The 25,873-nt window shown below is 47.4% G+C and overlaps 2 protein-coding genes and 3 non-coding genes across 7 annotated transcripts in view; 3 read left to right on the top strand and 2 right to left on the bottom strand.

Moving 5' to 3' along the window:
- Positions 1-618: 618 nt before the first annotated feature.
- On the top strand, positions 619-8,204 carry XPA (XPA, DNA damage recognition and repair factor). 3 transcript variants are annotated; one of them, XM_046905214.1, is made up of 7 exons: positions 619-733; positions 1,206-1,716; positions 2,079-2,201; positions 3,957-4,062; positions 5,431-5,596; positions 6,171-6,288; positions 7,417-8,201. In XM_046905214.1, the coding sequence occupies exons 2-7, from the start codon at positions 1,566-1,568 to the stop codon at positions 7,563-7,565; spliced, it is 813 nt and encodes a 270-aa protein (XP_046761170.1). In that variant the 5' UTR covers positions 619-733; positions 1,206-1,565; the 3' UTR covers positions 7,566-8,201. The 3 variants fall into 3 exon arrangements, with proteins under 3 accessions (XP_046761170.1, XP_046761171.1, NP_990184.3); XM_046905215.1 differs by having other exon boundaries at positions 1,477-1,716; NM_204853.3 differs by lacking the exon at positions 619-733 and having other exon boundaries at positions 1,489-1,716; positions 7,417-8,204.
- Positions 3,330-3,397, top strand: MIR2954 (microRNA 2954). The gene has a single exon (NR_105407.1). It is a non-coding gene; the product is annotated as a microRNA 2954 (primary transcript).
- MIR1583 (microRNA 1583) lies at positions 4,623-4,720 on the top strand. Its single transcript, NR_035068.1, has one exon. It is a non-coding gene; the product is annotated as a microRNA 1583 (primary transcript).
- A 929-nt stretch (positions 8,205-9,133) lies between the features above and the next one.
- Positions 9,134-25,873, bottom strand: part of NCBP1 (nuclear cap binding protein subunit 1) — a 32,587-nt gene continuing 15,847 nt past the window's right edge. The window contains exons 12-23 of the mRNA NM_001031440.2: positions 24,347-24,411; positions 23,702-23,764; positions 22,277-22,351; positions 20,602-20,705; positions 19,950-20,072; positions 18,631-18,733; positions 17,579-17,672; positions 15,019-15,122; positions 14,627-14,741; positions 12,436-12,567; positions 11,905-12,018; positions 9,134-11,378 (exon numbers count right to left, since the gene is read on the bottom strand). Coding sequence (NP_001026611.1) covers positions 11,265-11,378; positions 11,905-12,018; positions 12,436-12,567; positions 14,627-14,741; positions 15,019-15,122; positions 17,579-17,672; positions 18,631-18,733; positions 19,950-20,072; positions 20,602-20,705; positions 22,277-22,351; positions 23,702-23,764; positions 24,347-24,411 — 1,206 coding nt within the window. The 3' untranslated portion in view covers positions 9,134-11,264. The remainder of the gene's footprint in view (positions 11,379-11,904; positions 12,019-12,435; positions 12,568-14,626; positions 14,742-15,018; positions 15,123-17,578; positions 17,673-18,630; positions 18,734-19,949; positions 20,073-20,601; positions 20,706-22,276; positions 22,352-23,701; positions 23,765-24,346; positions 24,412-25,873) is intronic.
- On the bottom strand, positions 14,135-14,223 carry MIR2131 (microRNA 2131). The gene has a single exon (NR_035335.1). It is a non-coding gene; the product is annotated as a microRNA 2131 (primary transcript).

Raw genomic sequence — 25,873 nt, forward strand, 5'->3', positions numbered from 1 at the left:
CCTATTTTGTTTAAGTGCTTTTCCTCTGAATTTGCTTTTGTTTATAGATTCCCCTAATCCTAATTCCGATTTGGTTGCATAACAGCAATATCCTCCTGTGCTCAAAACCCTTTAATGGTACCAAACGCAGCTTCAGCTTGGGGATGACACAAAGAGCAGCGCTCCAAAGTTCGCTTCTGCCGGCCCTTGGGCTGCGACGGAACGCGGGAGGAACGGACGAGATAAGAATACCGCAAGGAATGCAAGCAGATAGAGCTGTTTTCCAAACAAAGAGCTCCATTTCAGTACCTCCGGGCTTTTCAGCGCGGCGCTTTCCGGCTGCCCGCTGAACCCAGTAGCTGCACGGTACCTCATTAACCTCGCGGCGGCCACGAGCAGCGCGGCCCCCCACGCCCGCTGACGGCGGGGCCGTTTCCTGCGGGGCCGCGCCGCGATTTACACGCGCTCGGCTATCGAGTCTCCTCCCGCCCGGCTGGGAGGCACCGGGACATGCCCATTGCGGTACTTTCCGGCTTCCTGCAGAAAAGCCAGCGTGCTGCAGGCAGGCAGACGGGCGGCCGGCGATGACTCGGCGATCCATTTTACGAGGGCGGGTTCCGGGATGTGCCGTCGGCGGCCGCCCGCCCGCAGCGCAGCGCCACAAAATGTCCGCGGCGGCGCCGAGCGCGCGGCCGTCGCCCCCATTCCGGCTGCGGGACGGAGCCGAGCGCACGTGCCGGGCCGGGACGGGCAGGTAATGGCGGCCGCGCGACGTCTGCACGCCGTCCTCACGGACGGCCCGCGTGAGCGTGACACAGCCGCGCGGGGCAGCGCTCGGAAGGGCGGCGGGCGGCGGGCCGCGGGCGGGACAGGGCAGCGCCGTGCGGAGCGGGAATGGCGCCGCGCGGGGGGCAGAGAGGGCGCGTGGGGCGTTATTGCTTTATCTTCTGCTCCTTCGCTGGGGAAGGAGGACGCGCTGCTTCGCGCTCCGCAGAGACGGGAACGGGGGAGGTTTGCCGCTGTGTGAGCATAGAGGTGGGGCAGAGCAGAGCGGTGGGTCCGCGTGCGGGGCGGAAAGCGCGGCCCGCTCCCTCAGCGCCGGGCGGGCTGAGGACAAAGGGGTCACCGTGACGGCGCCGCTTTTTTTTTTTTTTTTCCCTTCTCTCTCCTTTTTTTTTTTTCCCCCCTCTAACCGCGCCGCTCCGCCGGGGTCGCCGCCGCCGCAGAAAGCGCTCGAACGCCTCGCGGAAGTCGCCGGGCCCCGCGCTCCCTTCCCCTCCCCCGCCCGCCGGAGCCCCTCGGGCCGGGCGGTGCCCCCGCGCCCGGCGCCACGCAGGCCGCAGCCCCCGCCCCGGGAGAGCCGCCCGGCCCCCCCCCCCCGCTGCTCCTCCCGGCACCCCCAGCGCGGCGGCGGTGCGGGGAGGCGGGGCGAGGGCAGCGCGCATGCGCGCGGGCCTCGCCCCTTTCGTTCCCTCCCCCGCCTCCTTCTCTGCGCAGGCGCAGTGCGGCGGCGGCTCGGCGAGGGAAGGGCGAGCCGCGCTCCGGAGCGGGGGGGACCGGCGCGGCTCCTCCGCTCCGCCGCCGCCATGGCGGGCGCGGCCCCCGGCCCGGATGAAGGCGCGGAGGGCGAACGGCCGTCCATCTCGGCGACGGCGCTGGCGCGGATGGAGCGGAACCGGCGGCGGGCGCTGGCGCTGCGGCAGGCGCGGCTGGCGGCCCGACCCTACCCCGCCGCAGGTCTGATGGCGGCGGGCGGCGCCCCGAGCCCTTCTCCCGGGGCTGCGGGCTTGGGGGGAGGGGAGGGGGGGATGCGGAGCCGTCGGGCGCCGGGCGGAGGCGGCGGGAGGGGGAGGGGGAGCGCGCGCGGAAAGCGGTTGGAAACGGGGGGGGGGGGTTGGGGGGGGGGAAGAGCGGCCATGGGGGGGCGCGCGCGAGGGCCCCCTCCCCCCACGGGTGGGGGAAGGGGGACTTGGCGCGCGCGCGCGCGCTCTGTCCGCGCCTCGCGGGGGGGGGGCGGGGGAGTTAAATGTGCGCTCGGGCGCCCCCTGGCGGCGGCGGCGGGCTCTGAGGCGGCGCGGCGCGCGGTTTGTCTTCCGCAGGCGGCGCGCGGGCGCGGGGCCCCCCCAAGGTCGTGGACACGGGAGGGGGCTTCTTCCTGGAGGAGGAGGAGGAGGAGGAGGAGGAGCAGCCCGGCGCCGCCGAGAGGATCGTGCATCCCCCCGGTAACGGCGCGGGGCGGGGGCGGAGGGCGGCGCGGGGGGACGCGGGCAGGGCGGTTCCGCGGGTTTTTTTTTTTTTCCCCTTCCCGGGTTTTTTAGTTCCCTCCCTGCTCTCCCTCCCCCCCATTCTTCCCGGCGCGCCGCGCCGTGCACACCGCTGCGCCGCGCCCGCCGGCACTGCGGAACGGGGAAAGTGGGGCACGGCGCTGCCCCGCCGGTAAGAGCCGCTTCTTTCTGCCTTTTATTTCGCGATTCCGGATTGGCGATGGCGGCGAATCCGCCCCGCGTGCCCGGCGGAGCCCCGCGTGCGGCGCCGGCCGCATGCCGACATATTGCGTCGCGATATTCTCCCCGGCAGCAAATGGAGGCGTCGCGATCCCGAAATAGATGCAGTTTCTGTTCTGGGAATGCCTTTGTCTCGCTTTGTTCTGCGCTGGATCAGCCGCAGCGCCGTGGTGCAGCGTCCCTCTTTGTTATCCGGATCCATGACGGCGGCGTGCAGCCCCGTGCTGTTGGGGATGGGGTTTTTTCTTTTCTTTTTTTTTTTTTGCCTTTTTCCCCCCCCCTTTCTTTTAAACCTTTATTTCAATTTTTCCCTTTTTTTCTTTTTTTTTTCTTTTTTTTCCCCAAGAAAAGGCGTGGGGACGCGGGATGCCTTCGCAGCGGGCGGTTGGTGCTGTGTAATTCATGATGTCATTGTCCTAATAAAGCGCCTTTCTGCCGGGCAGCGCTGCCCTGCATTACGAAACGTGATGTAAGCGCACGCCATGCGGACGGGCTGAGCCGGCTCGGATGTCGGCTGGGCGCGATCCGCTCCCGGCGCGGCCGCTATTAAAGGTGAACGACGCCGCACTCCGCGAATTAACTTTCTCTTTCAGGTTTTATTAATGCTCTTCCTCCCCCCCCCAACCCGTTGCAGCGCTGCCTGTGAATGAGAGCTGTGTAAGGCGTCGTTGGCTTTTTTTTTTTTTTTTCTTTTTTTGCTAGGATCGTTTTCTTTCCGTTTTAAAGCAGCCTCCCCCGTAGCAGCAGTTCCCCGTCGGTGTCACGCGGAGCACGAGCGGACGGCGCTGAGCACCCTGCGAGGACATCACCCGGCCGGCGCAGAACGAGCCTGGGCTTGGAGCAGTGCTGAGAGGGCTTGGGGAGAGGATTGTAGTGGAGCTCCATCCCCATTCCACTCCTAGCAGCTCTCTGGCCATCCACCCCCGCTGCTGCCGGCCGAACACGGAGCCGCGTCCGCCGAGCCCTCGGGAAGAGGCCGGGCGTGTCGGGTGGGCGCCGGGCGGCCGAGCCGAGGTCGTTGCACTGCCGGCTCGGCGCCCCCGCCGCCCCCGCCGCCCTCCTCTCACCCGTCCCCTTCCCCGGGCCCTACCCACGGCCCCGTGCCGCGCCGTCGCGATGTGCGGCCGTGGGGAGGGAGCGGTGGGAGCGGACGTGAGGCGCTGCGAGGGTTGGGGGGTCGTGCTTCATTTCGTAGCCTTTGTTAAACGGGAACCCGACGCTTGGTGCAGGGAAACTCGCAGCAGGCGTAGAAACGGGCCGGGAAGGGTGTGGGCGCACGGCGATGGCTTTGCATTTCTATTGTATCTTCCCTGGAAAAGGTTTATAGAGAACTGGGCTCGGTCTGTAACGATTGGTGTGAAATACAATTAAATGTTAGTAAAGCTGCTTGCAGTACCACTCGCTTGCGTTGTGTTGAGCGCGGTAGTTCTTTACAGGAAAAGGAGAAAAACACGAGGTTTCTCTTTCCATTAGCGCCCGTGCTACAATTTGACTATCTCATCTGTGGAGACTGTGGCAAAGAATTCATGGACTCGTACCTAATGCAGCACTTTGATTGGGCCACGTGCGATAATTGCAGGTATTGCAGACAGTGGGCGAGCCGTGGTTTCCTTACGTAGCCTTCAATCCGAAGCGTGTCGGCACGGAGTTACCGTCCAACTTAGCGGGGTGCAGCGCTGACCTTTGTGTCGTGCGTTGCGAAACGGGAGCGGGTGCGGCACTGCGGGGTGCGGGGAGTTGGGCGGCCGGGCAGCGCGCTGAGTAACGCCGGCTGTGCGGGGGGAGGGGTGCGTGCCGCATGGCGGCGTGGAGGTGGGGTGCGGGGTCGGGGTGGGGGTGGGGTAGGGGGGAAGCACAGCAGCAGCGGGGCAGGCCAGGAGCGCAGCCCCGGGGGGGGTGGGGTGGGGTGGGGACAGCTCGGAGGGGGGACGCCGTCGGTGCGCCCCATCGCGTCCCCTTAGCGCGGAGAAAATGCTGGAAGCGCCGCGGAGATGGCTGGGGCAGGGAGACGCAGCCAACCACCGGTTCGGCGATGAATGGGTGGAGAATAAAAGATGGCTGCGGGAGCTCCGCGGGCAGGTAGCCACGTGCAGCCGTGGGAGCGCGGAGGCGGTCGGTGGGCAGTGCCGTCCGGGAGCTTCGCTGGGCGGAGGGCGCGGGTCGCCTTCCGTCCCGCGGCTCTCGGGCGGCCGTAGGGCCGTGGGACGGCAGCTCCGAGCCGTGCGCCGTGCCGGCGGTGCGGGCGCGCACGCGGCGCCTCGTTGCTGCCGCCCTCGGCGCTTCCTGCCCGGCGGGGCGAGCGATCCCAGCTGAGCTCAGGACGGGGCGGTGTACGTTTTTTTTTTTTTTTCCCCCGTTAATCGATGAATGCAGCCGTGGGCAGACGGCTTTATCATCTGCACGCCGTACGCTTTAATATGATCGGGTCTTGGTGGTTTTCCTGCCGCTCCGTGCCTGGCAGCGGGAAGCTGGCCGCATTGCTAACGTTCGGGATCCGGCGGCACGCGGTGTGCGCTGTGACTCAGGTGATCAGCCCGGCTCACCTTACACGCTCCTCGTCTCCTGACCACGCGTCGGCCTCGTGCTTTTGTCCCCTGAATCGTGCCCGGGTTGGGCGAACCGCCTGGAATGGTTTGTGATCCCGTAGGGCTGGGGTCACATTCCTTGTGAGAACGTAAAAATCGGAGAAGAAAGCCCTTGGGGGCTCAGACAAAAGGCGCTCGGCCTGTTGGCTGAAACGGGACTCGGCCCGGGGAAACCTGTCCTGCAGTTCAGCTGGATCCTTGGGACTCGCCGTGAGCTGCATGCATAAAAACGGGGGGGATGGATGGGGGCTGCTGCTAGGCTGGAATTTCAGGAATGCGTGCAGACTTAATGGGAACTCGGGAAACTAAATAATGCTCGGTTTTCCTGCGAAGCTTTCTCATGGTTACCTTACCTTTTGCAGAGATGCTGAAGACAAACATAAGCTCATCACAAGGACGGAAGCAAAAGAAGAGTATCTCCTTAAAGACTGTGATTTAGACAAGAGGGAACCGGTGCTTAGATTCATTGTGAAGAAAAACCCTCATAATCCTCGGTGGGGTGACATGAAGCTTTACTTAAAACTGCAGGTATAGAGAAACCTGGGGCATTTCCAGCTCTTCTCAACCTCTGTGTGACTTTGCCAGTAACCCAAATCTGCCGCTTCAGTTGGGATTTCTGAACCGTTTGGTAAGGGTGGGAATGTTCAGTCCAGCCACGTAGGTTCTCTCTGTGGTTGAAGCAGAGAGGTGCGGCCCGAACCCACGCAGACGTCCACGTGTGAGTGCGTTGTAAAGGCATCCAGCACACGGATCTGCCTGTCCGTGTTGCACAAGTAGGGCCTGCAGAAGTGCACGGCATCGCGGTGCTGAGCGTGGTGCACGTGGCCCTGCATGGCCCGTTGGCAGGGCGGTCGCTTCTCCTTTGCTGCTTTGCTAAGAATGCTGCAGCTTCACTTGAATACGCATGGAATTGCAGCTGGGCTTCAATTCGAGCAAGCTTGCCCACCTTTCACCGTGGAAGGAATGTTCAGATTTGGGAGTCAGGATTTCCAAGGCAGAGGCAGGGTTCGTGGTGGGGCTGATAGTGTGTAAATTACACTTACGAGTTAGATAATTCTGTCATTGCAGGGCAAAAAGAAACACATTTGTGTCCATCCTGTAGGTAATCAAGCGTGCCCTGGAAGTCTGGGGGAATGAGGAATCCTTGCAAGAGGCAAAGGAACAGCGCCGTGACAGCAGAGAGAAGATGAAACAGAAGAGGTTTGATAAGAAAGTTAAAGGTAAATGGGTAAACTTAACTTAGATAATGCGGTATCTAAAGCAGTTCTTTGTCAGTTCGTTCCTCCATCTGCCCCAAATGGTCAGTTTTCAGTTTGACAAAATGGAGGTCTGTCACGGCCCATGGCAGTGAGCTGGGAGCAGTCTGTTCTGCTCTCAGAGCTGACCAGAAATGAATTACAACCAGCAGCGCATTACAGAGCTATTTAATTCTTTGGTATCGTGCACAGTGTGCCTTAGATATTCCCAGCTCGTGTTTTTAGTGGTTATTACTACTATTCCAAGTTAACATTTGCAACAGTTTTCAGATAGAGCAATTCTGACCAATGCTTTCAGCTCTGACATGCTAGCTGTTTTTAAGACTGCACATTCGTTCCTTAGCAAGAACTGTGGCTTCGCATGGTGCCTGCGTTGCCCATATCATGCCTGCTCAGCTTCAGGTTCTCATTCACTGAGCCCAGAGGAGGCAGAACGTAAGATTGAGCAAGCACGGGAATTGCAGCAGACTGCAGCCAAGATGGTGGAGCGCAGGGCAAGGACAGGCCTCGACATGACAGTGGTTGCACCCTGACTGACTTGGTTGAAAGTGTTACCGCCCTTTGCTGCTTAGTATTCTTGCTACCCACTCGCAGCATGCAGATCTGCACCTGGTTTGGTCACAACTTTGCTGCCGCAGCTGCACACCCAACTCACACTGCAGGGCATAAAGCTTAGAGAACACGCGGTGAGCAGAACGGAAAGCTCTTCTCAGTCCTGTGAAGCCAGGAGGTGGCTTTACAAAAGGGTTTTTATGGAACGTTTTCCCCCTCGCTCCAGCTGTCCTTTCTAGATGCCACTGAAGGGCAGCACCTAAAAAGGCAGTGGGCAACGTGTGCTCCCTCCAGACAGAAAACTCCTGTGAGATATTGTCGTGGTAGCTCCCATCCTTTAAAATCATGCAAACGAGGTGGAGTTACGTTGGCTGCAAGGCAAATCAAAACTTGTTCTTGCAATACCAGATTTGCCTTCACTCTCATGGAAGACAGTCAGCTAGCAGAATGCCAAAGTGTAGGCCTCGGAAGGGTGGGCGGCTTTGAGTTTTGTTAACTAACGCTTCAAAACCCTCCAAAAATCCTAATATTTCTCATCAGAGCTTCGCCGTGCAGTGAGGAGCAGTTTGTGGAAGAAGACAGCTAGTATCCATGAACATGAATACGGACCAGAAGAAAATGTTGATGAAGAGACATACAAGAAGACGTGTACTGTATGTGGCCACGAATTAACTTATGAAAAGATGTAACGTTAATCTGTTTGTTAACATTCGTTATCGTCGTTTTTAATCATAGTCTTTATTAAAGAAATGGCAATTGGGAACAAGCTGTTAACAAGATCCATGAATAATGCAGTCAGTTCTGTACCGAAGGAGGTAAGACTTCTCAGCTAGATGCTGGGGTAGAGCGTGCACGTTTTTAACAGGCTGGAAATGGCTGCCTTGTGGGATGAGGAGTTGGCACTGTTACACTCATTCTACACGCTGATGACATTTAGGCAAGGTAAACTTCCCTCTACTCTTGCTTCTGTCAGAGCTGAAGGAAGTCTCCCTAGTTGCTCCAGCTGTTAGCTGCGGTTGGTTTGCTCCTCCTGTATGTCTCAGGCAGCCACTGCCTAGGCACTGCCCAAGTGGTGAGAGAGTGTGCCACGAGGCTGGTTCTCCCAGCTGGTGGAGATGGAGACCTCCAACTTGATGGAGGGAGGTTTCCTGTTTCAGGAGGTTTCCTGTTTCAGGAGGATCCTCGAAGGAAAGCACTGTGCTGTAACATTCAGACAGGTTGCTGCCATGTTCTGTACTGTGAAGGCTTTAAGTATCCTTTACTGATTTTGTTCAAGTTTTGGGCCAAACATGATGACTCTCAAAATAAAAGCATACCTTCATTTACCAGTTTGGTGTGTGTGAGTGGTTTCTGGTAAAAAAAAACCTGTGGGTGGGCAAATGGGGAGCAGCACTCCCGGGTAGATGTGTCTAAACTGAACCAAGCGTTGTTTGTTTGCACGAGAGGTGGACTTTGGTCCAAGTTCAAATTCCACAGTTCGTTTCAGATCTTCACTGCTCTTACACACAGTGACCAGGCAGTGCGTGTGAAAATGGCCACCATGAGGGAACACATTCTCTCAGCTGTTCTGTATTTATTCACCATGAAATCCAGTGAGGCGTAAGGGGAGCTGGGACCCCCGTGGCTGTGCAGCACTGAAACAGGGCAGGGAGAAAGGCTGGCGGTTCTGCTGACAGACCTTCACTTCTCAGCAGCTCTCCCCTGGTCTGCAGACCACCAAGGGCTGAGGGTCCTCTACAGGAAAGGAAACGTGTGTGGAGTTGGTTAGTTATCTGTAGGGTGGGTGGCAGGATCTGGAAAGGATTTGGAGGAAGGCTCCAGGCTTCTCAATATGGCAGGCCAATCAGGCTGCATGTGCTGTGGGTCCCAGGCCTCCCCTGCAGCTCAGGGCAGGAATGGTGCTGTGCAATGGCTGCTGAACAACCGGTGTCCCTGCAGGCTGTGATGGTCAGCCCACAGCAAACACCAGGGGCCCACCCCACCCTGCCTCATAACAGTACACCCCAAAAAGGAGGTAGGGGCAAAGAAGGAAAATGTGTGGCAGCACACACACGTGCATCACTTGGCTGTGAACACAGGGTAAGTTTGTTAAGATAGCCCATAAGTTTGTTAAGATAGCACACAGATGTACAGGAGCGTCAGCATACCAGCAGTGGGACAGGGGAAATAAAAGCACTCCACGCCTGTATGCATCTCACACCAGTGTAAATCTGCTCTGCTTCAGCAGCTCCCCACAAACGTAGGACAAACACATCGGTAACCTGCTTCACCTTCATTTATTTTTGACTTTTAATAATTGTGCATTTTTTTCCAACCACACATTTCTACAGCACCTTTACACTATCCACCACCCCATGCTTCAGCAGTTCCAAGTTTCTCAAGTTAGCTAGCTGCTGGTATCACTGTACAAGCATCTCTTTCTTCCTACAGACCAACCAGTTTCCCAAGTCAAGACAGATGTATACTACTGGACTGAGAAAGAGGGGAAGGTTTCCAACAGCTATAGAGATGTCGAAGCCTATCATGGGAATTCCATCTATAGTGAAAGTGCAAATTTGGTTTTAAGTCGTAGGATTACACTGTCCACGTGCAAGTATTTGCAACTGGATCCCCAGCACCACTGTTTGTCAAGGCTCAGAGCAAGTTACAGGTTTGCACGTTGTAACCACATTGTCACTTCTACAGAAATCACATTTACAGTCCTTTAGATCCCCATCGTTAGTTAATATCAGAACTCTTTACTGATCTGAGACAGCAGGAGAAAAAAAGCCAAACTCCAATTAAAACCTCTACAATGCTAAATGTTTCTTTTAAAAAACACTATTTAATTGCTCAAGAACGTTAACAGAAAGATTGGAAGCAGAACTGTGCATGACTGACAAAACCCTTGCATAAAGCAAATTTATAACACAACAGTATACCCTAAAGGAAGAGAGGGATCAGTCAAACCAGAGGGGTTAAGCAGTGAAAGCAGAAGTAACGAACTGAAGTCTATGAGGACATATCCAACTGCAACAAGCCACGTACAAGCTTACGTCAACACTCAAAAAATTTCCTTTTTTGCTCTCCTCACTTTATTAGGAGGTCAATTTATTAATGTTGGTATGAATTGCATTACGAAGCGTAACACTGGAAAAAAAAATTGTACAGGAACAAAATTACTTAAAATTCATCACTTTCAAGCTTGAACTGTGTAGCACTGGGCATGAAATTCTTTAAACATTCACCCGCAAAGTAAAGAGAACATAAACAGCTTGGAAGTACACTGTACAGTACAGACCTGAGCACCTAAGGCAGTGTCTTTGCCATTCATCACTGCTTATCATAACACAGACCACTCTGATTTGGCATTTATATAAGTAATGTCATTTGCATAACTCAAAACTAAGGCTACTCTATTTTCAGGTTACGTGTTTCCCCAGTCTGAGTCTCCTGGCGAGATACCACTTCAGTAAGCACTAAAACGCTTCCAGGTGACACGGGAGCTGTGTGTTGCTGTAGCAGATACAGCCACACAAAGCAGCTGTTGCTAAGCCAGTCAAAGAGTTGCACCTGGTTTATCCACCGTGGGTAACAGAAGCATTTCTGGCACCACTGCAGGCCTGCAGTTCTAATTCAGTGCAAGCATGGCAGCCCTGAAACACAGTAAAGGTTGCAGTATACCAAAGCAGAAAATCTGTCCCGCTCCAAGTGTTGCTCACCGCTTCTATTTACCAGTGGAAGCGACTGCCAAGAAGAGTTCATAGTTTTGACCAGACTGTTAAAAGGATTGCATTCTTCAGAATTTATCCATCAAATTCCTCTACTGATTGCTTATAGCTACTGGAATAAGACACCAGACAATACATTTTAAAAACATACTCAACCCATATGCTCTATACTACTTTAAAAGCTTAACAAATTGTTTCACATGCCCCAAATTAAGACACTTTTCCTATGCCATACTAGAGACTTTATCACACTGCTCACTTAGAAAGTGCATTCCCTTTCACACTTAGAAAACACTACAAACTGTTTCACATTTCCGCAATTTCTTTGATTTAAGGGCCAGGCAGAGGTAACAAATCCTATACTGATTTTTCCCCAGTTTTCATTTTTATATAAACAAGGGAGAAAGAAAAATACTATCATGAAGTCAAGAGTCAAACCAAAATAAAAACAGATTAAAAGAATTCACACTCTACTTCATGTCAATCCCCTATCAGTTGTATCTAGTAAGGCTTAGGATGCTTACAGTCTGCTGTTGGTTAGAGAACTGAATTGTTTTATGTAGGAGCATATGAAAGCCAGTTTTAGTCAAAAAGTTTTTTTTCATCCCCATGTCAAGTTAAAAAAAAAAAAACAAACTGTTACAGTCCTGCAAACAAGACTTCACCCAGGAATACTCCTCAGGCCTGCAGAGCACAGAACTGCTGAAAGACAGCCAGTATGTGATGGTCCAGCTCAGCTGTAAATAGGAGGTTCTCGAAGGTCACCATGTACTGCTGGATTATCTGGTGATGCTGGCAGACAAAAAACATCTGTGTTGGTGAAATGCTGTCATCAAAGTTGCTATTCACATCTCATTTCCATGGCACACACACACCTCTGACTAGAAAAGCACGATGCAGGGTTGGTGGCAGAGGAAAAGCAAACTACTATACGGTGCCACAAAGCACTGCACTTCTGGGGGCTTTTCAGACCTAGACACTGAACGGGGTGCAGGGTGTCATATCCAGAGACTACTGCAGAGATACTGTAACGGACCCAAGGCATTTGCTTTAATCTGAAGCCACATCTGTGACCAGATAAAGCTTCAGCCCATGGGAGAATTACAGCACTGCTCCTTGCAGTCACCCACGTTCTCATGCACCTTCTGCTCACACAGGTACAATCTTCTATTGCTGTAACTGTCACCCCAGTTACCTGATTTAACAGAGACTACAACTGTTGTTGTAGTTACCTGATTTAACAGAGACTACAACAGTAGCCACCAGCACTCCTGCACCTGCCCACACCTCCCGAGCCGACCAGAGAGAGGGCACTCACCTGCAGGAAGATCTGCTGCAGCCTTTCTATGCAGCTCTTGTACCAAGGTGTAAATACATCAATTCCACCAGTCTCACAGCGCACTAAGTGCTCAGTTAACAACATAATGAAGCGCTTCAAGAGGAAAGAAAAAAAATACATTTACTCAATGTCATCAAAAAATAGCAGTTCCTAACCTCAGATAGGCGCATCTAGAGAACAGAAGCTTTAAATAACAACGTGAAAATAACTATTTCACTTCACAGACACTGGATTTTGTCAGCAAAAAAAACAAAACAAGTTACTTTTTCATCCAGGAGTCCACATGGTCAAAGAATTCCATTCCTGTGGGCTTCAAACTAAAGAGGTCCTGTCCTGCTCAGCTGCAGTCTGCTGCGGGACGAAGGATCAAACTCTAACCCACAGGAAGCCCCTTAGCTTTTTCCTATATCCTCATCCCTACAAGGTGCCTGAGATACAAGTGACACTGGAAGCTTGTAAATTCAGTAACCTTCTAAAGCCTGGAAGAGAGGAGAGCTTGCCCACCATTACCTGGAATATAACAAGGAAGAGATTCTTCTGCTCGCTCTGTGCTGACTCGACCTTCTCCTGCAAGCGCTCTATCTGCTCCTCCAGAGGTCCGTCCTCCCGATCGCTGCTCCGGTCATCATCATCACTGTCTCGCTGCAAGGGACAACACAAGCCTAACTAGCAACATGTGGACACTGTCAATGCACTCTGGTTCCACCTGGCATAAAGCTGCAGAGACTGAGACTGCTTTTCAGCTTGTCGGGTTTTGTATTCTGAAAGGCATTTACTTTCAGTACAATTAGAAAATCCATTTAGAAGAAGAAAGCCAGTATGGGAAAGGTCTGAAAAAAAAAAAAAGGTATCAGAGTAGCCAGAAGAAGCCTAGATATTTACTAGGATGAAAGCCAAAACATGTAGTTTTTCTCGCTGCCTACAAACCAAAACATCTTACTCCTCCAAAGTAAAGCAATAACACCCCTCACAAAACAAGCAGATAAAATAACCGCAAGAACCTGGTGCCAAACCCGCAATCTCAGATAGCATGGTCACACACAGAGGGATTCGGGATACAGTCTGATAGATCGCAGTACGTTCAAATACAGATGCTACTTCCCTGATTGTTTCCAGGTAAACATTCCCACAAATTAGCAGCTAAAAGCTTCAAATATGTGTAAAAGAAGCGTGTGCAATTTGTGATAAACACAGGGAGTTATCTGGCCTCGTGTATTAAACAGCAAATGAAACTAGTTAACGGGAGATAGCGACAGCTCCAAGCCAGCAGCAAAAAAATGGAAAGACCAGAGCAATGGGAATTTCAGTGTATCCTTTTTATAGGATCTCACTTCTACCCTCTGCCCCCTGTCTACAAAGAGTTCTTGAACTTAAAATGCTGAGTGCAACCTAAGAGAAGCTTTGGACTCCTTCCATAGTAAGGCAATCCACTTCATGCTGGGAAAATCAAAATCTGATGGTTTACTTCCTCTAAAAGGAACGATGATGCAGCAGAGCACCAGCCTGCAGGACCACTCACTGTTGCATACAAATGCTTCTTCCTGGCAAAATACTCATTTGAAGTATTCAGTAATAAAGGGCTGCAGCAAGAGATGAGAACAGACACAAAAACACTGACGTATCTGTTTCGGTGTGCCAGAGAAGCTCTTTGCCTCACAGAAAGATCAATGACTGCGGCCAGGCCTTCAATAATTACTGGCATTTATTAACTGCTGATCAATGTAGATCAAGGATGCAGACAGCTGTAACAGCTGTTGTTTGGAGTGAAGGGAACAAGACAAAGGGGCTGGGACAAACTGGCAGAGGCAGACTGCAAGGTGTCAGCGAACTCTCCGCAGATGTTTCTGAAAGCATGAATGACTTGTGTGGGTTTCTTCAAAAAACTATCAGTTTTCGGAACAAGTTAAAAACTCTGTGCAAGCAATTAAGTTCAAAGATCGAGTATTGACTAGCAAACTTGCTCTCTGCAGCACTCAACGTATCCGTGAACCGACTTATTCTGTCACTAACGAGTGTTACACTCAGCCAGCAGTACTGTCCCAGCAGCTGCCAGACAGACGCACTCTCACCCCATTTTACTATTCCGCCTCAGACAACAGAACACAACAGTGGCTTGCTCATCAGTTTGTTGCATACAGTGATATAGGTCACACAGAAGTGCTCAGAAAAAATAACCTGGAAGAAGAGATGACAGGTGCCAGTGTCAGAATCCAGCAGCCTCCATCAGAAGAACAGTAACAGCCAACTTTTCGATAGCAAACAGCTGTTTCCGTGCACTTCTGCATGGAAGCCACGAGAGTACTCTTTAACAGAACTTACTGTAAAGACGTAAATAGTTTTTACCTGTTCTTACTGTTTCCCAATTAGGTAATGGAATCCAGATGAGAATGCAATTACAAGACATGCTAACACTGAAAAAATAAACATCTGCGAGAAAGCTTGGACAGAGCACAGACATATTAATTCCCTTACAGATTTTACTGAATTCTTAGGCTATGGCTACCTTCAGAAATGTGGATTGAGAATATGTATCCAGTTTTGTTGTCTTTCTACTATGAATTCCAAGTTTGTATGGATACATGCATCCTAGCAGGCATATTTACTCTGTCCTTCCTCCAAAGCAGCCATGCATCATTTTGACTGCATGCAGGTTTGCCTACCTCCACTTAAAATAATTAAAAATGACAATCAAATTACTCACTCTTTTGTGTTGTCTGGCCAATCTTGCCTTCGTATCTTCCAGTTCTTTGTGAATCTTCAGAACGTGCTTATTCATCTTACGAATTGTGGAATGCAAGATCTCCCAGATGTAAAACCTAAATACACAACACAGCGTAACGGCCTTTGTCTAGGAAGGTTTTCCAGTGTCCTTCCACTCTGACATGATCACAGACTAACCGCAAAATGACATGCTAGGAAGACTCTTGTCACATAAACACAAGCCCAACTCAGAAAGAAAAATGATAAAGTACGTGTTCTGTAGAAAAGACTACAGGTCACGTGTACCCTTTCCACGCATTACTTTTCATAGATTAAGCTGTAAACTGGTCACTTAAAATACTAATTCAGAGACGAGACAAGTTCATGTGTTACCTAGTAAAATCGTGTGCAAGCTCTGAGGAGAAGATCCAGTTTGCTACTGCAGCACAGTCAACAATTTGTGTCCGAATCATCTTGTCCACAAGCACAGCAATCATCTGTATTTTGTGAAACACAAAGCAGTCATTTCTACCAAAATAAGAAAAGGTCTTAGGCAGAAGTACTCCAGCCTTGTATAAAACCAGAAACAATTTGATGAACTCAACAGCAGTATTACTGGGTGATTTCAAAGTCTTTAGAAAACCACTGCTGTCCAGAAATGACACCTGCTGTGTCTAGCCTAAAGCTACTTAAAGGATCAGTATCAACTACGTAAAGCAAGCATTCTTATTTTGATTAGCAGTTTCTTCTACTCCTTCTGAAGGTAACAGATCATTCTTTATTAGCATAACTTCCTTTTAAAAACAAAAATCACAAGCATCGAAGCTGGAAGTGAAGCAGCACGGACACAACTCCAAGTATGTGACATCAAGGTACTCAAACCAGAGCATACATAACTGTCACGTCACCATAAAGAAAGAGCAGCTGTTGGCCTACGCTCTCCTTGAAAATGCAGTAGTTTTCAAATATGACAGTAACCTCTTTCTTGCAGGGACTACTGCATTTTAGGACAGAGCCAGTAGTGAAGTGCTTGCTGCAGGTAGTGCCATGATTCCAAGGGCTTTACAAGTAATCCAGAAGGCAACTGCAGAGAAGAGCTGCAGACTAAAGCAGTTACAAGCTGTTCAGAAAAAAAGGCTTATCCTGGTTTCTCATGTGCTTGAATGTCACAACATCTAAGAACCACAGCCTGCAATGAATTTATCCTCACAACCGCCCGTTGACACATAAGGAAGTGTAACAAAGCTCCTTTTAAGGAAGGGAAATTAAAATAACCAAATGAATCATACAGAAGACTCAGGACTCAACTTTCACATCCCAGGATAGCATCTTATGCTCTGTGTGTCTTCCTGTAATGCCAAGAAGAATCTCCAATTACTTCCCCTGATCTTCCAAGGAACAAGCTTAGGATTTGGGGGAGAACACCTCATCTCGGTGTTAAAACTTCTCTTTATGAAGTCACCACCACAACCACACGAAACTAATCCAGCGACTACCAAAATCACCATCTGCATCAGCCTTCAAAACACTGATAGCTTAAAGCAAACCAAAAGATCTTCCCATTTACAACAGAGTAGGGTGAACTGCAAGGGAGCTGACTCCGCAAGAGCCTGTGTGCCAGAGATGTTGTGGACACACAGACAAGAAAGCACCCGAGCAGAAGCAAAAAGACTCAACAACAGTACGTACAGGAGAGCAAATTTCCACGACCAAGGCCTTCAAAACATCAGCACTTGGTATTTTTAAACGCAATTTTCACTTATTCATAAAAATCTAACCTAACTGTGCAGTATGACTTTGAAGCCTCCACCTCAGCTTGGTCATACTGCAGTAGAAAAGAACGAAGAGGAAAAGGATATGGACATTAGACTGCAGTAATGTAATTTCTTCTGATCCAATTAAAGTAAAAGTAGGTCAAGATTGTAATCATCGCATTTTCAAGGTCAGTATTTTGGGCAAGAAATTTAATATATTAAAAAAACACTACTTTTTGAGAGAGAGAGATTTTAAACTGTATTTGAAAGATATCTATACAAGGGGCCACTTGTCCTTTAGGCACTAAATTTCCTTTAGGAACCATGGAAAACAGACCATAGGTTTAGCAGCAGATGCAAGGATTATCCCCTGTTCACAATGGAACCATTTCTTAAGGTCTGTACAATGCAGCTGTGAGGTATGGCCTCCTTTCTAATACTGTACCGTGTAACTCAAGCACATCAGTAGGGAGTACATAATTAACGCAGGCAAATTCAGTGTGAGCTCCTCATTTTTATTTCTATGTTTAGGAGAATGACAGCTGAGGCAGAAAACAACTGCTGTGAAGAAACGGAACTGTTTAAACAGCCAAGGTGTTTTCCATAGGCCTTCCAGGGTGCTGGAATGAATGCAATCATACCTCTGTCACAAGAATGAATGCAATCATGCCTCTGCGGTCTGAGTGCTCCATTCTGAACAGTTACTGACTGCAGCTCTGCTCATTCTGCCCATATGCAACAGTGACTTCAAATTGATCTCCGTGGAATAACTGCATAGCTTTTGCGAGCAAGTGGGAAAAGCCTAAAGACCAACCAAGTTTCCCCATTTCCAAGAGTTTGGCCTGCTTTTGTTATGATATCTACATCTCATTTCAGTTCTGTGCATCAACACCATTTACCAATTTTGAACAGAAAAAAGTTCTCTTGTATGACAAACAGCGTAGCACAAACCTGAGTTAGAATGACACAGCCTTTGCTCTCCCACAAGTAACTGAGAAATAAATGGCCATATAGTATATATTTTATCTCCAACCTTCACTTTAAACACTGTTAATAATGGCAAATAGAATTTGAATTTTCCTTGATATAAGACAACAGTCAAGAAAGTTTTAAAGGATATAAAGCAAACTGTAATGTTTTATTTAATGTAACCTCTGAGAGTTTAAACTCGAGTGATGCTTGACATTGCAGTGCCTCACCTGTGGATGGTTCTTCCAGACCTCGTACACAACTCTCAAAACATGGAGTTTTCCCTCATCACTTTCAGCAAGCGTTTTGAAGACTTCGTGAAACCTTTTAACAGATGTAGATTAGTCAGTGAAGGAGCAGGGCTCAGGTCAAAAGGGTATCTGATATGAGGTAAGTGGTTTGGGTTGCCCAAAAAAAAAGAAGTCTGGGGACTTTATACAGCAATTCCTGAACAACTACTAACAGGAAAATATAATCATTTGAGCTGAAAAAGATATAATCCTGAAAGCAGCTTAAGTCTCAGTGGTGAATCTTCTCCTGGAAGGTGGACTTTATTTCTCATATTCCTAGAAGTACGAGGCACACAAAAATGCTTCCTGTGCTCATCTGGGGCAAAACGTTCTGCTTTTAGAGCCTTAGACCTTCTTCATATGTTTCCGTAACTTCAGACACTTACCCAACCTGCTCTTTTTGAAGGAAATGCTGCTAAAGCCTCTGTTTTAACAAAGTTATGCTGAACGCCACACAGCATTCACAACTCAGCATTCTTTAACTACAACGAATGACCTCATGGCTGCCAGTGTTGGTGTGCAGCAGTGAAAACACCATGGCTATGTACTCACCTCAGCCTGCCTCTTACACTACCAACTGCAGGTTACTACCTACAGTTTATTGTAAACGTGCCTCTAAAATGCTTCCAGGTACAGGCTTTTGTATCAACCTCATACTTTTGCTGAGGAACAGAAAAGTAATTCATTAAGAGTGCATCTGACTGCTGCCTTCCTGGATCACAGACACTTAATATCTCCGAAGCACAAAGTATTAAACTCAGTGTGATGTATACCTTTCTGTTAACTCCATTCACATGTTTCACTTAACATTTACAACACTTCTGTTCCTTCAGTATGAGTGTCACTTGCTCTCAGAGTCATACTGCATTGAGAAGCACCTAAAACATTGCTGAAGCTTGCAGATCATTGTTTTTTGTTTGTTTGTTTTTAATAATTTCATTATTAGAACTAAACAGCTCTGCCAACCCTCAAATAGTGCACGTTACACTTACTTCGCCAGGGCGCTGAAGGAGTGGCTGAAAGACTTTGCAGCTAGATGGAGAAGAGTCTGAACAAAGACTTCAATTTTCAAAGGATTGAAAGTAAATCCTTCATCTGCAAATTATTTAAAGTTGATACTGTAAGTATTACATGTAAAACTGTAGAGATAACCCATGGTTTTAACTCATTTCATGGCAAAGTTTTGGCAATAAGGCCATGCAAGGCAGAGAAGGGTGCTAGCAAACAATTTCACATTTATTTTACTAAGCACTATCCATGTTGCCAATAATCACACTCCCATTTGTCATGGGGAAAACACGCAGAAAGAACTCCAGGTCAGTGAAGTGAAGAGAGACACAGCTGCTATACAATAACATAACAGCACTCGGACAGCAGCAGAGGACAGCCAAGGAAGCTGTAGAAGTATGCAACAAGATGAAGGCGTGGTAGACCATGAAGAAAGGAGAGTAGATGTGGACAGGAAAAGCTAAAAATGATTAGGATGCAGAGGATGGCCTTTTCTGATATGGGAGAAAAGTCCAGCGAGTGTGCATAACAGATGTGGGTAGCAGAGGTGCATGATGCTAAATCTCCTCCTGTGCACCTGAAGACAAGCAGGTTGGAGAACAGTTATTACTGGGTGAAGCCTAAAGCAAACTGGGAAACATGACCCTGCATTCCAGGGCAGAGAACAGGTTACTATTGCCCTCTGCTTGCATAGGGGAGCACTGTATAATACTGTGGAAATACTGGAACTCGTTGTGCAGATCACTTCTCTCATTTTCTTAAAAGTGGAATTCTCACTCCTGCACTCCTCATCCCCTAAAATGTGCAGGCTTTAGGAATCAATACTGTCTGTGTCTACAGATCTAAAAAGAACTCAAGCAGAGTCCCGTTGTGTGTTTCTATCTTAGGAGAATCTTCTATGGAAGATTAGCCAGCATTCAGGCCACCTTATCTGCACTGGAACTGCTATGAGAAGAGGGGAGCTCTTAGGGCAAAAGCACTGATTTGCCAGGGTAGGACAAACAGCATGAAATGTACTCGGCCAGTAAAGGCAAGGGAGATACTAAATTCCATCACACTGCCTCTACCAATAATCTCAAGAAAACCCATCTCAAGCATTGAGACCTCTGCTAAGGAACAAGCCTGATTCTGCAGATAACATTTTCACAACAAACCCTAATAATTGTGCATTATTTCCACTTACTAATACATTCAAATCAACTATTTGGAGAAAGAACACAAAATTTGTTAACCAGCACACATATGGCTCTAAAGTTTGTACAGTAACTACAGCCTTGCAAAACCTAACAGAAGATAACCTTACCATCATCATCATCCTGGTTTGGATTAGGCACATCTTTTAAAATGCTGAAGATTTCATCATTACTGGCCTTGTTTTTAATTGCAATTGTTAAACAGAGAGCCACAGTATATCCAGGAAGAGACCCTAAACAACAGCAAAGAGGTAAAAAAAAAAAATATTTAGGAAGGAACTGAATATCTTTTGATACTAGCTTGCCTATCAAAGAAGCAAGTACACTTCCCAGCTGCACATAACAATTTGTTTCAACATCATGGTCCACATCATTATTCTATTAAGACTGCTCAGTAGGTTTCCTTCGTGTCAAATTCAAAACTTCTGGTAGAACCTTTAGAGCTGAGGCCAAGAAATCACTCTTCTATCTTAAAGCTTCACATAGCTTCCTCAACTTCCTAAGATACAATACTACCTTTCTTTTTTTTTTCCCCTTACTTTATCTTGGATGACGAAACCTTCACATTTAGGACTGCCCATTACTCCTTTTATTACTGGTTACGTGAAGTCACTTTTTCCCCCTCAGTCTTCATGCTCTCCGCTGCCTCTGTATGCTGCATTACTAGTGGGATGTTCTACTGTTCTATTATATTCAAAATACCAGCATGCTCCCTTGCTCTGAAGCACTTTGAATTGACTCTTCATGAAATTTAATACTTACTATTGCTTTCATCTCCATACTTGTAGATACACACTGGATTTGCAGGACTGAGGACAGAAAAGCTCGCAGGAACAATATCGATTATTCTCTGATGGTAGGAGAGTCTGCAAATAAGTTTAAGAGCAGTAGAATTGAAATGGGTTAATTCTAAAGTCATTCCTTTACAATGGCTTCCTGGTATTTAAGTTTCACATATGTTAAGAAAATACAGTAGTACTGAATAAAGTGCTCATGAGTAATATCTAAGTAACTTATTAATAGATGCTTGCTACTTGAATTCCTTGATACCAGGACTTCATCCTCACACCATTCAGCTTTTGAAAAAATTTAGAGGCTGCTTGGTAGGATGTTTCACGCAAAAACTTAAAGAAGCTATCCAGAAAACCAGGAGTCCAGTCAACTAGCAAGTCCCCAGTCAAGGGAGAAAAAAAAATATATTAAATGCCTTCACATCTACATATCTCTTCATTTTACTTCCCAGCCTACGTCACTCCTACAAAGGCTTAATTTGGTGAAATGGAGAAACACCACAGAAAATTAGTTTTGCAGCATGTTACTATTGCACTTGCCTGTACCGAATTCACTCCAAAACACACTGTTTACATCTAAGACTCTGAACAACAGGCTTTTTGAACATTTTACTATGTCTCCTACCCCTCTATATCAAGAATTCTTTGTTGGAGGGTTTTTTTTTTTAATAATAGGCCGGTTGCTCAGAAAGTAATGCCTCCTAGTAGTTTCTCATAGAAACTACCACAGATACAAACAGCACAATAACGCTATTTGACAGAGCAAATTCTCAGCTACAGAAAACAATTTTTCAGCATAGTCACCTCATTAGCTCTGCGATTTCACCAGAGATGAACAAGAGCCTGCATGCCATGCTTATTAAAATCAGCAACAGTGGAGGTGACCTCTACTGCTGTCACCACTGCTAAGATGCAGCACCCACCCCTCACTGTGCTTACATTCACTGGCTGGCATCCATAAACATTCAGCAAGTGTCAGTAGTAATGGATGGCACTTTTCCCCATGAAGGAATTCAATCCCACAGCTTTGCTCCATATGCACTTCCTTATGAGACGCCATTTTGTCAGGCTGCCCCTCTACTGCCACCTGTTGCACGGCCACAACATGGAGTGGAATACTGACAGCGAAGTTCAACCCCTGCTGCCATCCCACCACTATCTGCCTCTGACATTGCGGGCAACATAATAAAAAGTAGGAGACAGTACTTTTGGATTACTCCAGTACATATATATATTTTTAAAACGGACTACTGACAAAGAGACTCACAAGAATTAAAATTCCACTCTTAGTTTTTAGAGTAACTAATGAGTAACTAACCATTTCTTTGAAATTTAAATATTTCTCAGGAATACTGGCTGATCTCTACTTCTCTCCATGCCCATGGTGAAGAATATGTAAACAGATGTAAGCATAACTAGAGCAGATAGCTCACTACTACATGCTTCGCCTGTTTCTCCCCGTCTGCTAGAAGTAGTGCTCTACAACAAGTAAATCAGAGTAAGATCATACGAACAGCAGACTTGTCTCTTACTCGAAATGGAATTACAAGAACAGACACGTGAGACAGAAGTTACAAGGAATGTGGCAGCATCCAGAAGCAAAGATCACTCTACTCAGAGTATAGCTATCTACAGATTTTACTTACCGCATGCATTTTTCCAAAACTTCTCTCACAAATTTGGGTTTGGGCTTTTCAAGGTCCTGAGTAAGACAATCTGACCTATCAAAGAACAGAAGGTGGTGGTTTTAGGGAAAGAGTTTGTTATTTATTCTCTTTTTGACTTGGTCTGATACATAAAGCAATCACAGCCTAAGCACAGCTTGACTGCCGGACACTTTTACAGCATACACATTAGTAAGACAGAGAGACAGATCATCACTATTTCCTTACTATCAGTGATCTTGAAAAGTCATCTTTATACAATGTATTTAAGTAGCTCTCCTTTCCACAACAGATTAAAAGTAACTTGTGCTCGTGGTTATTCTGCCTTCCTTTTCCCTAGGAAAAGAACATTGTGTGATTTTATATTCTATTTCTCCCTCACAGGAATTTCTGAGTTTTTGGCTGATTTCAAATGCATTTCAGATTAAGTAATATCTCAAATAGTTACAAGATTTGTGAAAAACAGCAGCTTGTGAGAAAAAGCACATAAGCATTCCCAACAAGGAACGTCCACACAAGGAAAAAAATGGTTCTACGAAGGCCTTCGGTGGGTCAGTCAACATTCTACTTAGACTAAACAGCAAGTATACAGCTCTGTGAGAACAATACAAGAAACTGAAGTAATGCCACAATATCTTAAAGAAAGACTGAACATCTCTCCAAGGCAGCTGGGCAGATCAGCCGTGGAGAGTATATATAGTAGCAGTCTACAGAAGTTGGGACTTTATTAAGGACTTAAGTCCAGAGTTAGTGGGAGAGGGAGCAACAGTATACAGTATATGAGAAAGGCAGCAGGCAGCCAGCACAGTGCCTGGAATACAAATCCCATGGAAGCCTGTGGTTAGGCATTGTTGGAGACCCTGAGCTCCTGCCAGGAATGCAAGTTCAAGATTTAGCATAAGAATGGACAGCGGGGCCAGCTCTGCTGGAAAGTCAGGTACTAAGATTTTGCAGGAGGGAAACTGATTCAAAGATCTCACAGATAAAGATGAAAATTGAAGGTTTAGGGTAGAACAGAGTGTAATGTCACAGAATGAGTACAGGATACAGACACACAAAGCACAAGGGCAAACCATTAAAGTTAGGGAGCCATTCCAGAAAGTCTGCCAACAACCGACAGAGGATATGAGACAAAACAAAGAAATTGTGTTCCTACTTCTCCCCTTAGGGAACACTCGCGCTGGCTTGATATTTATCACAAAATTAGTCAGGGACAATACAGAGACTGAAAGGATTATCAGGACAATCTACCTCTAAATGGTGATGAACAGGTTAAAAAAACCAAATATCTGAAAAGTTAGAGGAAAGCAGTTAATATGGCCAACATACTGTGACACTTTCTGGCTAAGTTTGAAAGTTTATCATTTCTGCAATATGAGTTTCATATTAAAAATGAGAGAAACTTACCAATCTTCCCAGCTCCAACGGAACTGGAAGTTGCTCAAGTGGTGAGAAAACCAGTTAATGAATCTTCATCGTAACAAGAAAAAAAAAAAGCTCTATTGAATTCAAAGTGCAGAAAAAAAACTTTCCTTTGAGATTTTCTTGTAAATAAATTCTGTATGTCAAAGGCAGTACAGCATTATATTTATGTCAAAAGACTAAGTCTGGAAAATCAGAAACGAGGTATTCTGGACAAATAGAGAGCCTGTCATGTTCTATTGTTCCATGCAGACAGATGACATAATAAGCTAACAATTAAAACAAACTTACGGTGAATATGCAGCTTTCACATTTTTTGATGAGTAATCAATAGCTCTCCTGCACTCAAACCACCACTCTCCTCCACCTCTGGATGACACATGTACCACAGCTGCATTTCCCAGACCACTAATGAGCACGCACAGTACAAGAGTGGAGTGTTTTAAAAAGAGAAAGCACAAGCCCCCAAACTTCTATTTAGATTGATCAAATCAAGAGCCCTCCAAAATTGATTTGAACAGCACTACGAATCTGTAATAAGAATTTTGGATTAATCTTTCCATAGATCCTTTAATGCCCAACGCATAGGAAGAATGAAAAATATTCTCCATCCCTCAAAAACACATTTACCTGTCTACACAGGTTGTATTCATCGTATCCAAACGCATGTAGAGCATTTCTGTGGCTTGTGCAAGCTGAAGTTTCTTGTTAAGGTTAACAGAAAAGCACTAGATAAATTAAATGCAATTCCATTCAGTTTTGGAATAGAATGGGAAGAACTGACACCTCCCTTGGACTACTCCAGAAGCAGGTAAATCACGCTAAATCCATAGTGGAAAAAAAAAAGAACACAAGAAGCCAAGAAGTGTTTCCCCCTCTAATGGTGTTTTTCTTCCACTGCAGTGAGACTACTGGCTCCTAGAGAAAATTCTCTTCATGCAAGGGAGCTGTACAGAAACAAACAGATAACAACCAAGTACTTCTGTAACCTTCCTTGTACCTTAACAGGCTGCTCTTGATACTCATGCACAAACAGCCTTTGATCATTACTGAAAACTCAAGAAACTATGTCTACACTGGCTTTGCCCAACAAAGGCTTTGTTCTCTTTACAGCATCCCTGTTAACATTAAAAGCCTTCTGCACAGAGATCCCCACAATTCTAGGAACATTTCAAGCTCTAATCACTGGCATTACATGATTTTCAAACAATGTGCCCTTGTGGCCAAGAAGGCCAGTGGTACCCTGGGGTGCATTACAAGTGTGGTTAACATGTTGCGGGAGGTGATCCTTTCCTTTCCTGCCCTGGTGAGGCCACATCTGGAATACTGCATCCAGTTCTGGGCTCTCCAGTTCAAAAAGGCAGAGATCTTCTAGAGGGGGTCCCTGCAGAGGGCCACAAGGATGACTGGGGTCACAGAGCATTGCCCATGAGAGGAAAGGCTGAGAGACATGGGACTGTTCAGCTTTGACGAGAGAAGTCTGAAGGGATCTTATCAGTGTTTGTAACTACCTAAAGGATGGGGGTCAAGTAGATGGGCCCAGGCTCTTTTCAGTAGTGTCCACTGATACGACAATGGGCAATGGCACAAACTGGAACATAAGTACTTCTATCTGAGGAGAAACAACATTACTGTGAGGGTGAGGGAGCACTGGAACAGGCTGACCAGAGAGACTGTGGATTCTCTTTCTTTGGAGACATTCAAAACCTGTCTGGGTGCTTTCCTTTGCAAACTACCGTAGGAAACATGCTTTAGAGTGAGGTTGGACTAGATGATCTCCAGAGGTCCCTTTCAACCCCTACTATTTTATGATTCTGTAATGATATCATGACATATAATTAAAATTTGTGAACGAAGTTACTAGTGTGTAGGCATTTGTTCTCAGAGTCTGTAGCTTGATGTGAAATGACGAACTAACATGATCCAAGATTGCCATAGAACAGGAACAATTTAACAGACAGAATGAGCTGGAGGTCATGTTGCCTTTCTCAGCATTTAACTACTCTATTTAAGCTGACAGACTGACATTCTGAATGCTTCCAGTGAGAGCACTTGAATGGAAACTTGGGCAGGTTCATTTAAAATCAGCTGCTACGCTCACACAGTTCCTAGAAGCATAGGTTAACTTTGTCCCTTCCTTTCCTTCTCAGCCTTCAA

This window comes from Gallus gallus, chromosome Z (assembly GCF_016699485.2).
Source record: "Gallus gallus isolate bGalGal1 chromosome Z, bGalGal1.mat.broiler.GRCg7b, whole genome shotgun sequence".
Taxonomy (NCBI): Eukaryota; Metazoa; Chordata; class Aves; order Galliformes; family Phasianidae; genus Gallus; species Gallus gallus.

Bases quoted from the DNA above. Each gene is read 5' to 3' on its own strand.
- XPA (XM_046905214.1), top strand. From the start codon at position 1,566: ATGGCGGGCGCGGCCCCCGGCCCGGATGAAGGCGCGGAGGGCGAACGG. The intron at 1,717-2,078 runs GTCTGATGGCGG...TGTCTTCCGCAG, and splicing joins CCGACCCTACCCCGCCGCAG to GCGGCGCGCGGGCGCGGGGC. The intron at 2,202-3,956 runs GTAACGGCGCGG...TCTTTCCATTAG, and splicing joins GAGGATCGTGCATCCCCCCG to CGCCCGTGCTACAATTTGAC.